The sequence below is a fragment of the Oreochromis niloticus genome, linkage group LG16, assembly GCF_001858045.2.
Source record: "Oreochromis niloticus isolate F11D_XX linkage group LG16, O_niloticus_UMD_NMBU, whole genome shotgun sequence".
Lineage (NCBI taxonomy): Eukaryota > Metazoa > Chordata > Actinopteri > Cichliformes > Cichlidae > Oreochromis > Oreochromis niloticus.
In genome coordinates this window covers 21,718,947-21,733,435 of record NC_031987.2, presented here as the reverse complement: position 1 = coordinate 21,733,435, position 14,489 = coordinate 21,718,947, and the positions used below count along the sequence as shown (strand labels likewise).

At 41.1% G+C, this 14,489-nt stretch overlaps 1 protein-coding gene across 8 annotated transcripts in view; it reads right to left on the bottom strand.

Moving 5' to 3' along the window:
* mcf2lb (mcf.2 cell line derived transforming sequence-like b) overlaps positions 1–14,489 on the bottom strand; it is a 41,788-nt gene that overhangs the window by 7,436 nt on the left and 19,863 nt on the right. For all 8 annotated transcript variants that reach the window (XM_025903862.1, XM_025903861.1, XM_025903863.1 and 5 more), the window contains exons 3-21: positions 13,690–13,804; positions 10,352–10,442; positions 7,047–7,166; positions 6,793–6,909; positions 5,622–5,771; positions 5,375–5,499; positions 4,662–4,776; positions 4,455–4,574; positions 3,132–3,323; positions 2,844–3,035; positions 2,472–2,631; positions 1,718–1,776; positions 1,536–1,621; positions 1,313–1,379; positions 1,108–1,223; positions 940–1,009; positions 752–844; positions 281–373; positions 47–172 (exon numbers count right to left, since the gene is read on the bottom strand). In XM_025903862.1, the coding sequence (XP_025759647.1) occupies positions 47–172; positions 281–373; positions 752–844; positions 940–1,009; positions 1,108–1,223; positions 1,313–1,379; positions 1,536–1,621; positions 1,718–1,776; positions 2,472–2,631; positions 2,844–3,035; positions 3,132–3,323; positions 4,455–4,574; positions 4,662–4,776; positions 5,375–5,499; positions 5,622–5,771; positions 6,793–6,909; positions 7,047–7,166; positions 10,352–10,442; positions 13,690–13,804 (2,207 nt within the window). The remainder of the gene's footprint in view (positions 1–46; positions 173–280; positions 374–751; positions 845–939; positions 1,010–1,107; positions 1,224–1,312; positions 1,380–1,535; positions 1,622–1,717; positions 1,777–2,471; positions 2,632–2,843; positions 3,036–3,131; positions 3,324–4,454; positions 4,575–4,661; positions 4,777–5,374; positions 5,500–5,621; positions 5,772–6,792; positions 6,910–7,046; positions 7,167–10,351; positions 10,443–13,689; positions 13,805–14,489) is intronic.

Sequence of the window (14,489 nt, the reverse complement as noted above, 5' to 3'; positions counted from 1 at the left end):
CATCTGTTAGGTGACTGATAAACTCTGGGCCTGTTTAATGTCTCACCTCAAATCCTGTAATGGCGATAAGGTGCATGGAGTCATTGACAGCCTTGAGGATCCCCACGATGGAGGTCAGCGCATCCTGCAGGTCGTCAGCCCCTTCACAGCCCTTACTGTACTTCAGCATTTCCTGAAGTTAGAAAAAGACCGAAGAAGCAGCTCATAGCAACCACATGAAAACTGGAAAAAAAAGAGTTGTAGAGTCTATTTGATTTGTGGCCAACAGATAGATTCACACCTTCAGTAGCAGCTGGTACTTGGTAATCCTCTGAACCGGCTTCAGGAGATATGAATCTAAACCCAGTTTATGTTCCAGCTTTTTCTGGCATTCCTGATGTAATTAAAAAGAAAACGATGTCAAATAAAACATTAACACCCTTTAACTCTTACTCTGCCCACCTGAGCGCTAAAGCTCTTTTGAGTTACTGCATCTCACTGAAAAATGTGTTGAACTTGGTAACTTGAGTTGTTATATAATGTTGTGTTTTTAAAATATTATAGCCTTTAATTTCCCACTGGAAGCTGGGAAAATCAGTTTGCAATTTTTGGTAACTAGGCAACTGAATTAAAGTTGTTTCCAAAAAAGTATTTATACAAATGATTTTTAATTCATTTTTTAAAATACTTTTGGGGGGTTGTTATTTCCCCAAGCAATAAAATGTTAAATGGGTTAGGCTAACATGAATGTGTTGACAGCTGATTTGTTCACCTGGAAGAAGGCGCAGTCTGAGCACTGCCTCCACAGGCTCTCAGAGCGAGGTTTGTTGTGACAGTACTTCTCATAGATCTGCAGGTCTGTCATCTGAGGGGAAAGCAATGAAAACGATTTGTGCACCACAGTCCCTTCCTTCAGTAATGTTAGATGTGTGTCTCTCGGCTATCTCACCCTTTACTCACCCTCTCTAAGAAGCATCTACCAACCAACTCTGGGCAGTCTGTGTACTGCTCCAGCTCCCTCAGAAAAGTTCTGGTAAAACACAAAAAAAGAATTTGAATGTGTTTATTGTTCTTGATGTCCAACACAGCACAGATATGATCAGTGACCACCAGATGGCGCTCCGTTACCTTTTGTGGAAGTGGTAAATTTCCGGCATGTTGCCAAACAGAACCTCCTTTTTGTTCTGCAAAGGCGCAGGGATAAGGTGAGACATTGCTGGATTATCCATCTCAGAGGCATATCCCTGAAACAAACCAACAAAAGCGCAATATGAAATACCCGGAGCAGGAAAAACAGAGAGGACAGGAAACCTTCTGTGGAGTGATTCTACACCTGTAAGACACAGAGCAGCTCCTCCACGTAAGCCCTCTCAGTTTCCAGCAGCTCGTTCATAACATGTCTGCAGGAAGGCAAAGGCAGAGAGATCAAGTAAGGGGTTCGGTGTACTCAGATAAGATAGGTGCACGGAGCTTTAGATCCCCAGATAACCCCTTTCACACAGCCCATCTGCTGTGTAATTTGATTACAGATGAAAGAGTTAGTGTTGATCCCTCACCGCCTGAGCACTGCCAGGTTCTCCTCCTCCTCTGACAGAGAGGTATGTCTGCTGCTACTGTCTCCGTTCTTCAGTTGGCCATTTCCCTAAAAAAAAAAGGGGAAAAATTTGATATGCAACAGACTACAAACTCTTCAGAAAACACTTGTACAACAGTTTACAAACAGAATCTCGACTCTCACTTTTTCACAGTTGCCCGAGTCTGTCTCTGAGCATTTCTTCTCCAGCTTTGCTCTGCGTGCTGGGGATGAGAAAATACAGGGATGATTTTCAACTTATTAAACGTGATGTAATAACTGTTAATAACTACTATGATCATTTTAGCTGGTCACCAGGAATGTGGCATAATATTAGAAAAGCTGCATTCAAGGTTTCCAAATACTTTATTATTGTAAGAAGGTGGTTTCAGCTCAGTAATGCTTGCAGCTTGAAACATCGTTTTTGCAACATGTTTAATACACATTTTACAATTAATACAAAGAGGTTATGTGGTTTCTATTACTGTCAATGCTTCAATATACTGACTAATAGAATAGCTGTGAAAAACTATATAAATTAACTGGAGAGTGTGTAAAGATCTTGTATGTAAATGTGTTTTATGGAAGGGTTAAGTTTTAGGATGCAGGATAAATAAAGAAAATGTATAAATTTTTTTTTGTCCTGAAAATAGTGATTTCAAGCTAAAAATATATAAATATAAGATTTTTTATTTCCTTCTACAAGGTTGTTCTGCAATAAGTTATGTATCCTCGTTGTGTTTGAACATTGGAAAATGGACTGTTAATGCATGGTCTCAGGTAATGTACACATAAGAGCTAGACACAGCATCATCAGGCTTCAAGTATTGCTAAGACTGAAGAGTACAAAAACCTCAGAAAGTCTGAAAAGGCTCTGCACTGCATGACAAGTGTAATGTATGGCCGTGTGAAGACTGACCAGGTGAGCTGAGAGGGGATTTGATGAAGGCTTCGGGTCTCGGGGCTACTGGCTGCACAGGCCTGGTTTGTTTAGCTGCTAGCTTCTTGAGGCTGACTCTCCTCTTGTCAAACATCTCCTGCATGGACGCCTGCTTCTGGAAAACTTTCTCCACTTGGTCCTGATGCACAGGAAGCCACAGGGAAAGTGTCACCATTAAATGTGTTATTAATGTATGCCAACATCAGTAAAGTCGTAACACAATAATCTGAGATGGAATATTATGCAATGTTAGACATTAGCACTAATGTGGTCATTTTTGTTGGCGAAAACCTCAGCGATGTGACGTTTTAATGCAACACGTGTGTTCTCCTCACATGTCAGTCCTCTTACCCTAAACTGCTGGTTCAGCACGGCCTCGTAGTCTTTCCAGATGGTGCTGAGGTCTGTCAGCTGATTCTCGCCTGCATTATCCAGGTAACGTTCCAGCTCCTGCAGGGCCAACTCTGCTCCCTCATGTGACTGACATTTATCAACCGGCTGAGAAGCCAGCAGGTATATGCCATCATCAACCCACTTTGATGCCTGCAGAGGACAGCAGAGGAGGATGAAAGTGGAAAAACCCAGAAACAACACAAGACAAAGGGACTAATGGAGGCATGTATGCGTTTGTCCTCTCACCCGCTCCAGCCGGTGGTGTAGCTCCCTGGCTTTGAGGAGATGGTCCTTCTTGGCTCTCAGATTGTTGTTCACAGTTTCACTGATTGTTCTAAGCTCACTGCATTTGGGCTGAATGGAGTCCTCAGCATAGTGGGACTTCTGGATCAGTTCATCACCCTCCTGGGACAAGGCTGCAGCTCTGGCCAGAACCTCCTGAGGACCAGTGTAATACAACAGTTCAGTTCTGACCTCAGCTCAGCGGACAGCTTGTTCCAAAGAACAGGACCACAGTAACTGAAAGCACACTGAGATGACCTGAGAGGTCCAGTTAGGTTATAGACACTAAGTCAGAGATATACGGGCTTGTTGTGCATACAGGTATTGTGCTTTGAGTGCACAGTGAAGCTGTGACAAGATTTTTAGGAAATATAAGGCTAAAAGCTCATATTTAAGAGTTCCTGCAAAGTGTAATGGGATTTTGTCCAGATGAAGCTACTGATATAGGTTTGGTCTTGATTTAAAGCCGATTGCACTACTTTTTTTAAAGATCTTTCCTGCTTAGTATGTTTTTCTCTGTTGGTCACACACATTTCAATTTGAATTACCTAATCTTTTATTTTGAATTTTTTATTTTTGTGTAGATTGTTGTGTTTTTAGACACAACCTTTGTTCTTTTCCTGCCCATGTTATCATCTGAGTTCACTTGCTCCTTGCTAACCTTCCTTTAGCCCTATGAGCACTCCCTCAGTCTTACTCAGTTGGCTCCCTCCTGTTCCATATCCTCCCTTAAGCTTTGGTTTTCCTTATTATCTTAATGGACTTTAATTATTCTCACAGTTTGGGAGAAACTCATCTAGTTTGATGTCCTTAAGTTGGACTTTTTTAGCGATCCCTGCGTCCTCTTTGCAGTACTTTATACAATAAAAGCACATTATGAAATAAGAAAACTTGAGAAAATTGCTGCACTTTAGGCATTTTACGCATGAATATGAAATATGAAGAGGTTTAATCACATTTCATGATGATGATTGGATCACTGTTATCTGTTCTATCAACCTTACTACATAAAATCACAAACACATTAGTAATTTTGAACGAAATGAAGCACATCTCGGTTTTTTAATTTTCTTAAACGAAAATTTACTTAAAAATCATTTAATTTCAATCATCTGCTAAAACACAGCCGGTGATTTGTTTTTGGAGTGTAATGTGATTTCAAATGACAAAAAAAGAAAACAGAACAACCCCCCCCTCCACCCCCATCCATATTATAAAGCATCTTATTCAGCTATTTGTGTCATGATTACACAACGCTTTAATTGTGATGATTCAGGTGTGACTTACACAGACTTTCTCCTCATAGGTCGTGAGCTCAATGAAGATGTGGTCAGCATGGGCTGGACTGATCCCAACCTCAGAGAAGGTTGCAAGTTTCTCAGACACCTGATCCAGCAGAGCTCTCACCTGCACCAGAAACACACACACACGCTCGAGTTTTGAAGACATCCAGTCTAGTATGCGGGATTTCAATATAAAAAAAGTCCAGCTCACCTCTCGGTAGTTATGCTCAAAGTGGCGCAGTTGAAGACACTGCTCTAGTTTGGTTTGATGTCTCACCCAGAACTCATCAAAAGCTCGTTCTGTCTCATCCAGCTGAGACAGCAATCTGTCAGGCAAGGCGAGAAAGATGGAGAGGAAAGAGCCAGCGTTAAATCGAGCTAAAGCCGTAGGGGGAAAATTAATGAAGCGGAGAATGCAGCAAAGACGCTGACTGAGGTATTCAGATCCCCTTGGATTTTGTGTTTGCATGTTTTTATGCTATTTAGTGGCAATAACTATTATGATTATTGTGGAGAGTACCTTAAAATACCGTCTGACCTCAAAGCATACTGACTTGAAACAATATTCCTAAAATAGCGAAAAGAGATGAAACAGGCCAGGAAAAAATATCTTGCATTTAAAAAAAAAGGCTTTAATTTTTGTTACGTAAATACATCAGGATGTGAAATGCCTTTATAATTCAGTGCTGGCCTGATATGCTTAGCTCTTAATTTTAACTTAGTTCAAAGTATGTCCAAAAATATCAAGGGAATCAGTATTTATGAATTTCAAACAAATATTCATCCCACAAAAAGTTCAAAGTTCTGTCCCAATCAATAAAGAAAAAAGTGCTCCTCTAATATCTCCTAATGTGTCATGACTGGAAGTTTTTTCATTTTCAGTCACTGTCCCACAGCTCTGCCACTGGTGTAACTGGTTCCAACCTTTGAACTGTAGCCAAATTCTCCAGTTCATCCTGGTTCATGTTGTGGTCGGGGTCTCGCACTACAGGCTCATTGATGCTCTCCAACAGCCTGCTGCCCTGACCCAGAGCCACCAGTATATCCTCCTAGAAATACAGAGACAGATGGGGCAAACATGCATTATCTGAACAGACCAATGAAGCAGTTAATGCATATCATATTACTCTTGTAATATCAAAGAATGCATTTTTATATTTAAAGGTGTTACCTTCATTTTTTCTTTCTTGCTGGTGTGTGTGCTCAGAAGGATGGTTGTGGCCTGTATTTCATTTGGGAGTTCAGTTTCTGCCAGCTCAGTCCCAAATGACTGCAGAGTCTGTGCCGTTTTCTTTACCATCAGTGCGAAGCCTTCAATAGCCTGAGTCACGCGAGACACAACAGAGATTTTCATCGAGAAAATGCCAAATTTTCATTCTCAGGTGATGCTGATAAAATGCACTGTGTTCCTGTAACATGTAAAACAAATCATAAAGCGCACTTTTGAGGGGATTGGCTAGTTTCGAATTGCAGTCTGTAAATAGAATACTTTATGATAATATCGTCAGTATTCAATTTGCAAATTTCACTTTACATTTTAATCCTACCGTATAGGCGGGGTTAAATTAGACTGGATGGATCCAATTCTGGCACTTTTAGCTAATAAGTGATCAAATCTTATCGGCAGTTTAATATCTAATAGAACGGAAGAATTAATTTTTCATGTGCTGCAGCCAACTTAAAGACAAGCCAGCTTCCACGTCAATATCCTTCTCATCAGCATGAACACAGGTGACGTGTTCATGGGTAAACAGAATAACACTTATAACCTTCAGGTATTTTCAAATGCTTCAAACAATTTAACAAATATCAGCAAATACAAACTATTTCTGTACCGTTTGAACCACAGTGTGGCTGCGAGCCAATTGTGTGCGGTATAGCAAGTTCCCTCACAGAGACGGGGAAAGGTATAAGACAAAGAGGACAGGAGAGGAAGATGAGAAATTATTTTCAAAGACATCTGATAAACTGGAAATTTAAAGCTTATGTAAGCATGCTTATTTTTTGGTCACCTATACATGGTACATATATATGTGCTGGATGAAAATGCTGGGGATTTTAGTGCAGGCTGTAGTGGTTTAAAGCACTGTGGCGCACACAGACTGAAGCAGTGCAGGTTGTGGTGTTCATTGTAAGTTGTTATGCCAAGGGTAGCACATTTCAGTTTAAATTAGATCTTAAAGTATTATTTTTAAATGATCCCGCCCCTAATCTGTACAGCTGCATTGAATATTAGGGTTCTTCCTTCTGCCAAACCAACTTTAACCCTTGCTTATAGGCATGCAGAAAAAGGTTTTATAAAAATGTCTTATGATCAATGGAAAGTACTGAACAGTACATACTGTGCGGTGAGAGATCCACTTCTCATGGCAGTACTCCTGTGTTCCCCCGAGCTCCTGGGTCAGTTGTGTGCGATCAATATAGGAGTGCAGCTCAGTTATAGAGCTCAGCATGATCACCTGAGAGAGACAAATATCAAAATCTTTGAGCAACTATATTTCTTCTTCATTTTTTTTCCTATTTGAGAGGAGAGCACAAGTCACTCATGGAATAGACATGAGTGTGTTTTTGCACAGGAGACCCCAAGCGCACGCACCGGCACCTTCATCTTGAACTCATCCTTGTTGAACTTGAAGAGGATGTCGGAGAGCGTGCGCTGCAGAAGGGTAGTGGGCCTCAGAACCAGAACCAGCTGGAGGTTCCCTGGGAAGGAGCCCTGACATAGGAAAGGAGACCGAGTATGTAGTAAGGCAAGCAAGTCAGTTATACATCACACTTCAGTTGTACATGTTCTGTTTTTTCTTCTTTTGTTTTTCTGCTGACAGCATGCACTTCTTATATATTACTCTCCCCCTTTGTCTGTCCTTCCGTCTCCCACGTGATAACACTGATGTGAAGAAGCTAGTAGACTACCAGAGAATGAAGAAAATGTGGAGGGTGCAGGGCGACATCGCATGCCGGGGACATTAATCTTCATGTCTCTGAGATGCTTCTGCATGAATAATGAGGTAGACGGCGTATTCACACATGTGTGCAGGCACATTCAATCAGGTTTTCCCCTTACCCAGCTGACATTGTCAAGCTGAACATAGTTTTGAGTTGTTTGGTGACAGGGAATTTATCAAGAAGAAAACATTTTACAATTATCTCCTTTTTAGACACATCTATTTCACATCTTTTCCCTGTATTTGGGGAGTATTTTTTAGCCCTTTTCACAGCTTGGCTGCACAGTATAAACACTAGGGGACATGTGTATAATTAACTTGATTATTTCTTTGCAAAAAGAAAACAAAGACAGTTGCTTCAAACAACATACTCAGCACAAAAAACAGATTTCACTAAGCAAAACAGTTTTGCTTCGTGTGTTCAGAACATCCACATAAATCCTTTTCATATTTATCTTTCTGTCCATCTACCACACACACTCAGCCAACAGACCCAATAAAAGCTCATTAAAATGTCATGATTGACACCCACTGACAGACTGTGCACTGCTGTGAGAGCAGTTGGATGAGCACGGAGGGCACGAGCTGGTCTCCCTTCTTCAGGCAGTACAATAGATAATGCAGCTTTAATTAGCTAATGACCTAAATGGATGGTTTGTCTGATTGGCCATCCTCCTCGAGTGAGTTGGGGAATGCTGGTCCAAGCAGAAGTGAGAGCGAGTACATTGTTCATAAAAGAAATCCTCTTGGGAGCAGCATTATTAACGGGATTAATAAATCAATCCATTGTTTGTCCTTACTGACCCGCTGGAAGAAGGAAGATAACTGGTTAAAATGGTCATTCACCATCTGCAGAGATGAATCATGCAATCTGCAGAACACATGGCTCTGTTTGGTAGTGGTAGGTGTTATCACAAAACAAAGAAAGGCCAGTTATTAATTATTTTATGATTAATGGATTTGGCAATCTTGTGCAGAAAAAAATCTGAAACGAGCCACTTTAATGGTAAATCTGGTAAGATTCTATATTTTATCACCATCAAAAAAATTCCTGAGAAATATATATGCAAATTAATATCTGAGCCTGCGTGTAGCAAAGCCTGATATATCCGATTCCTGGTAAGAGTCCAGAATAGCTCTGTTAGGAACATTAATGTAACGTATTGTTAAACCTTCAGAGAATACATTGAACAAAGGCACTGCTGTGAGTCCTTACTAGTGCACTAGCTAAATATAGTCCAACTAACACAGTGTGTTTTCTAAAACAGTCGCAGGAATTAAAAATATTTTTTAGAAATATAACTATATATTCATGTGCAGCAGGTTATCTTCTTTAAATTAAAGTTCTCATAGGCTAAAGGCTGCAGACAGTTTTGGAAGCTGACATTATATTATATATCCAGTCTTAGCTTCCAAGCATTCATCCATGTTGCTTGGATCTGTGGTCTCTGGCAGTCATGCACTACTTGCTCTTTGACAATGGCTGACACACACACACACGCCTCAGGAGGAGCCTGATAAATGACAAGCTTTAGGTAGTGACAGACTTAATTAAGACCAGTCTACAAACACTTTGTGTCCTCAAAAACACACTGACCCACATTCAGGCCCCCAAGCCCACATATGCAAGAGTACACACATCTACATAGATGCACAGCAAAAGACAAAGAGCATCACTCCTCAGCCGCCTTATTTTCTCACAGACATAGACCAACACACAGACGGAAGAACCTCCACTCTACAGATAGCGCCACTTTTCATCATCATGTATTTAGCAGCCTGGTGGAATCACTTCAAGCAGAGTATTATTACAGGGCTGACTGAATGGCCCCTTATTACCAGCCTGTCAACCTGTAAAAGTCTGCCTTGTGGGATTAATAAAGCTTGATTTAATTTGCAATGACTGAGTGGGTCTCCCATATCTCTGGAGACAGTGGGTGGTAATATCCATCGTTTGCTCTCCCACTCAGGCATTTCATCTTTTTATACATCTGCCTCCTTCAGTGTTTTCAATAGACACGTGAGGATCTGCTTCACACAAAAAATGCTGTTCTATGTAGATTTTCCTTAAGGAAAACTGTCCTACACACCATCTTTGTCATCTGCCGTGTCTGAAAAATCCTGAGATTCTTTTGCTTCCAGTGGAGCAAGCGGCAATATACATTATTCTATTATACTGGAGATCAACACAGTAGCTCATTTTTTTACATAAAGAAGCTTCTAAGCCAAAGAAAAGTGGCCTTCTTCCATTAGTATATGAATCATGGTGCTTCTCAGCAGTCCATTGTTTTAGCTCCAGTTAAACAATACTGAGAGATTGTGTAAGAGGGTGATTCCCACCCCCATCTATATACACTATGGAGCGCTGCCAGTGCTTCATCAACTCCCTACAGAAAGCCTGAAACATGGATGATCATATAGACACTCCAGCTGAAAAACATAGAAGATAAAGGCTACTTTGCTTAGTAGGTTGTGCAGGAGTCCTTTAAGCCACTGTGAGCAGTGTTTAAGTGACTTATTTATACTAATTTACTAATTAGTATAAACTAATTTACTTAATTGTTTATAATAGAGGCCCAAATATCAATCAATGTAAAGCCAAGACGATGAGTGAGAGATTTAAATGAATGTGTGAACAAAACAAACAAATTCTGCTGTGTTTTCAGCTTATTTTTCCCCATAGCTGTGAAAACACATGGCTGTGATGGTAACGGTCGAGAGCTTATGGCTGTGCTTTCTCATATATTAGTGGCGGAGCTGTTAAGTAGAGAAAGTTACAACATCTCTCTGAGGCCTAATAAGCTTCATCCTCCCATGGGTGATGGTGTACGGACAGTTCCTGTCAAACCTCGGTCCCCTCACTCTAACAGCTGATGAAATATCTGTTTCTGTCCCAGTGAGACTCATGCAGAAGGCAAGTGCATGCTCAGATCTGCAGAGGCAAAGACAAACTTACTGCAATGCGAAGCAGGGTCCCTTTTACAGCTGCCCATCGGTCTTGCCGGCGATCAATCACCAGGATGAACCCCACGCCTGTTGACGACAAGCTGGAACACACAAGGAGGAGACGTTTTCAGCACAAACTAAACAGAGAGCAGCTTGATGGTTCAAGGGTGAGAAAGTTAGCAGCACAGTGAATGTGGAGGATGTCATATCAGTTGTTTTTACGTAGAAACAGCCTGTACTAAAACCACACGACAGACAAGAAGGGAATTCTTGTAACACAAGAGCTTTAAGAGGGGGGGAAAAATCCTCTATGGCACAGAAGCGAAACCAAGTGCCTGTTCACAGATTTCAGTTTTGTTGTGCTGCTCTTTATCTTCTTAGACAGCTGGTGCCGTCAATAAAAGGAGATACTGTGAAGTGCCTCCAGATTTCTTGGCCATCAGCCTCCAGCCCTCACTTCCCCCATTCCCCTGCTGTCCTTTGTGGTCCCAGTAGAAATGGGGAGGGGATGGGTAAACACTGACAACAACTACTGATGGCCGCACGTGCAGTTCACCAGCAGAATGCTATCTACACTACATCCTGTTTCAGGTAGTGGTAGAGTACTGTCATTACCTTTCAAGCAGAAATATTCCAGTAAGCTTCAAGTATTTGTTTTCACATCTTTCATTCTGCAACTATTGACTGCATAGACGAGGTGGCAGCAGTTAAAAAAGAGCAGTCCATGTAACAACGAAGGCAAAATGAAAACACAGTAGAGGAGGCAGATCCCAGCGTGTTGTGCTGTTTGAAGCAGAGGGAGCCAAATGTTTAAGACCATCCCAGAATCCAGACTCTGCACCCCCTTCACTGCATCTGTGAGCTAACCAATGAGAGACCGAGAGCTGCTGGAACAAGAGCCAACCAAACCAAGGGTGCATAGCAATGGGCAGCTTTATTAGCCAATCAACAGATCAAAACAGATGTGAGTGAGGTTCTGAAGAGCATTTACAGTGTGCACCCAAAGCTTTCAGTATTAGTAAATCTATTCATGTCTGGCTCTCTAGTTAATGCTGTTACTTACTGTATCATTTACATTAATCGTGACACTTCTCACCATTTATTTTTGGCACTTTTCTTCCCCTTTCATCTTTTCCTTTTTCTCCTCCTCTATCATCCTCACTTTTCATCCCTGCAGTTTCACACAGTCATTTCTTTACAAGTCATGTGCAGAGGTAAAGTGAGACAAGAGCTTTTCATCCTTTCAGACATTTATGACTCCTAAAATAAGAGGGTGGTTTATACTGAACATCCACTGCCAGGGGATGGGAAATTTAATCATTGGGCCTATCAAGTATTAGCATGACTTTAAAGTAAAGAATTAGCAGAAATTTGAAGGTAAATGTGAATAAGTGGATGTACAATTTTTTGTGTAGCTGTAAAATTTTTTTGCAAACACACAATTTCCCAAATACTGCAAAAACTACTCATTTAAATATTCATAGATATTTTCTGGTGCTTTGGGGGCTGCGCATCCATGAGTGTCCCTCTAATAATTGGATTTCTTATGACAAAGGGTACAGAAGCACCTCGAGCTGTGAGTCGAGCTGTGAAAAAGCTTTTGCCCAAAGCCACTGCAGTGATGGGATGAGTCTCCCGGTTTACTGGATATACAACACAACACACATCGTACAGCTCCGGCCTCCTCTCGTCTTTTCACAGCGCAAAGAAATGTGCATCTTTGTGATATATTAAATAAGAAACAATCAAATTGTTAACTAGTGAATCTATAAGAAACAAAATAAACTTTAATTTGGATTATGCTCATGAAAACAAGACCATTCGCTTGACTTTCTAAGGGGGATTTTCTCGCAGTGATTCTTTTAAGAGTAGAGCTCCATGGTCTTAACCTTTATACGTAGTGTTTCATGTCCACTTTAAGTGTTCGTCATGGTCTAGAGAGTGCACCAGCTTAATGCCCTTCCCCCCAGAGTCTGTCTGCTGACTGTATTCCCCAAGATACACAAACCATTTACGGGTTCATTTACTGAGTGTTGGCGGATGCAAAGAATAGAGTCAATTAATTAGATTCCTTCATTCACAAGACAAGACCCAAATTAGTTTAGTAGTCAACACATCCCAGCAACCAGCCAGTCAAGCATGCACACGTACGTATGTATGAGAGTATCAACATAAGGAATTATGTCTACAATTAAAATCGATCCTGTGGTATTAATTTCAAACAAGCAGCAGCTGTCCAAGGTCAGAACAGACATTTGTCCCTGGATTCTGTGTGCCCCGTTCGTGGTGTCAGTCCCTCAGGTAGCTCCAGCCATCTGTCTGTGCATTCAGAACAGCTTGAGGCTGGCTCAGCACCATATCACCCTGTGGCTGACCCTCACTCACTTGACAGAGTGACCAACAAGTAAGTGCATTACCTAAATTGTATCCAGTTAGGAAAATTAAGCCCATACTGAAATAAAGTTAGCCAAACATTGGACAACTAACTCTACTTCAAGTGATTAAAGCTCCACTGTTAAAGGAAGAAAAGCTGTGCTGTGACTAAAGGCCATTGCAGACACATGGATACAGAGACATGCCTCAGTGGGCAAGCACCATGCCACACACACACACACACACACACACACACACACACACACACACACACACACACACACACACACACACACACCTCTGGTAAGCTGTATGCATTATTCAGTTTCAACCCGCTAGAATCTCTGCTGTCTTCTATTTATACACAATGAGACATTTCAGGCAGAATGAAGGGAAGGCAGGACATACAAGATGATAAGCTAAATCAAAAAACATAAAAAATATCATGATTTAAAGAGCCAGGCGATGATTATAAAAGAAATTTGGAGAAACAGTCGCTCCTGCACATTTTTCCTCTTCTCTCGTCATCTGCTCTGCCCATGTGCACAAAGACTGAGCTGAAGAACACTTATAAAATAAAGTGTCCACAGGAATCCCAATTGGCCCTCTTCTTTTATACAAAGCTATGAGGTAATTGAGTCTTCCTCTTTGAGCAAATCTAGAGTGAGGCTGTAATAAGATAGCTACTGCCACCTACTGGCAGACTTCATACACTCCTTCCAGTCCATCACTATCCTTCCTCTAGTTTCAATTCAGGTGATCTGCGTGAAAACTTCCCTAGTTTGAGCCACTTTCAAAGACTTTCTATTTTATTACATAATCTTTGACACAGTCTGGGCCACATGGTTTATCCATAAACCTGGACATGTTCATCAGCAGTGCTTTGTTGCAATGACCGTAGAGAAACCAAGGGAAAGGTGGCACAGGGTGAGCGAGATGAGACTTTAATTAGAGGTGAAAAAGTTTAGACTTTACCTTGGGACGCTCGTCAGGTAGGTCAAAACGTTGTGAAACTCCCTGTCTGTGATCTCCCCAAATGCAGGGAATTCTGGGAACACAATGATGGGGCTGCCATTATCTCCTCTTCCTCCTAAGAAAAGGAAAACAAGACACACTGAAACTTTCCAGATAAAATAGGGGGTTCTGTAAGAATGCTTTTTGTTTAATAGGACATCAGAATAGAGCGAAAAATGCAGTCACAAGGGGGCACTGATGTGAAGACTAGATTGTGATACTGGAGACTGGACAGAAAAAAATACTATATATTCACATAAAAAATATAGTCTTGTAGGCTCTCGTTCTCTTCAACAGACAATCGGCAAAAAGCCACTGGTTTCATTTAAATACATGTTTTCTCCAATACTGATCTCCAGCACATGATTTAAATGTTGCATCAGGTTTGAGACTTTGAGACTCAGAGATCATTTACATGAAGTAATGACAACACCAAATTTTTGAGTGTTCTCACTTTCAATAAGACGATGACAAAAGATTACATAACAATTCAAGATGGAAGGATAGTAAAATAATAAAATGATATGAGACAGAGGGATGCTTCAGTGTTTGCACACAGTGAATAACATTGACAACAACAGTCTCACCTCACTCACACACACACACACACACACACACACATGCGCGCGCATGCCTGTCCCTGTGTGAAACAGCTGCTCCGTCAGCGCTCATGACTAGAATATAAATCTCTGCCTTTTCGTCCCTCATCACTATAGCAACAGCAAGTGCTTGGTCATGGTTTTAACGTCTGCTTAGATCTT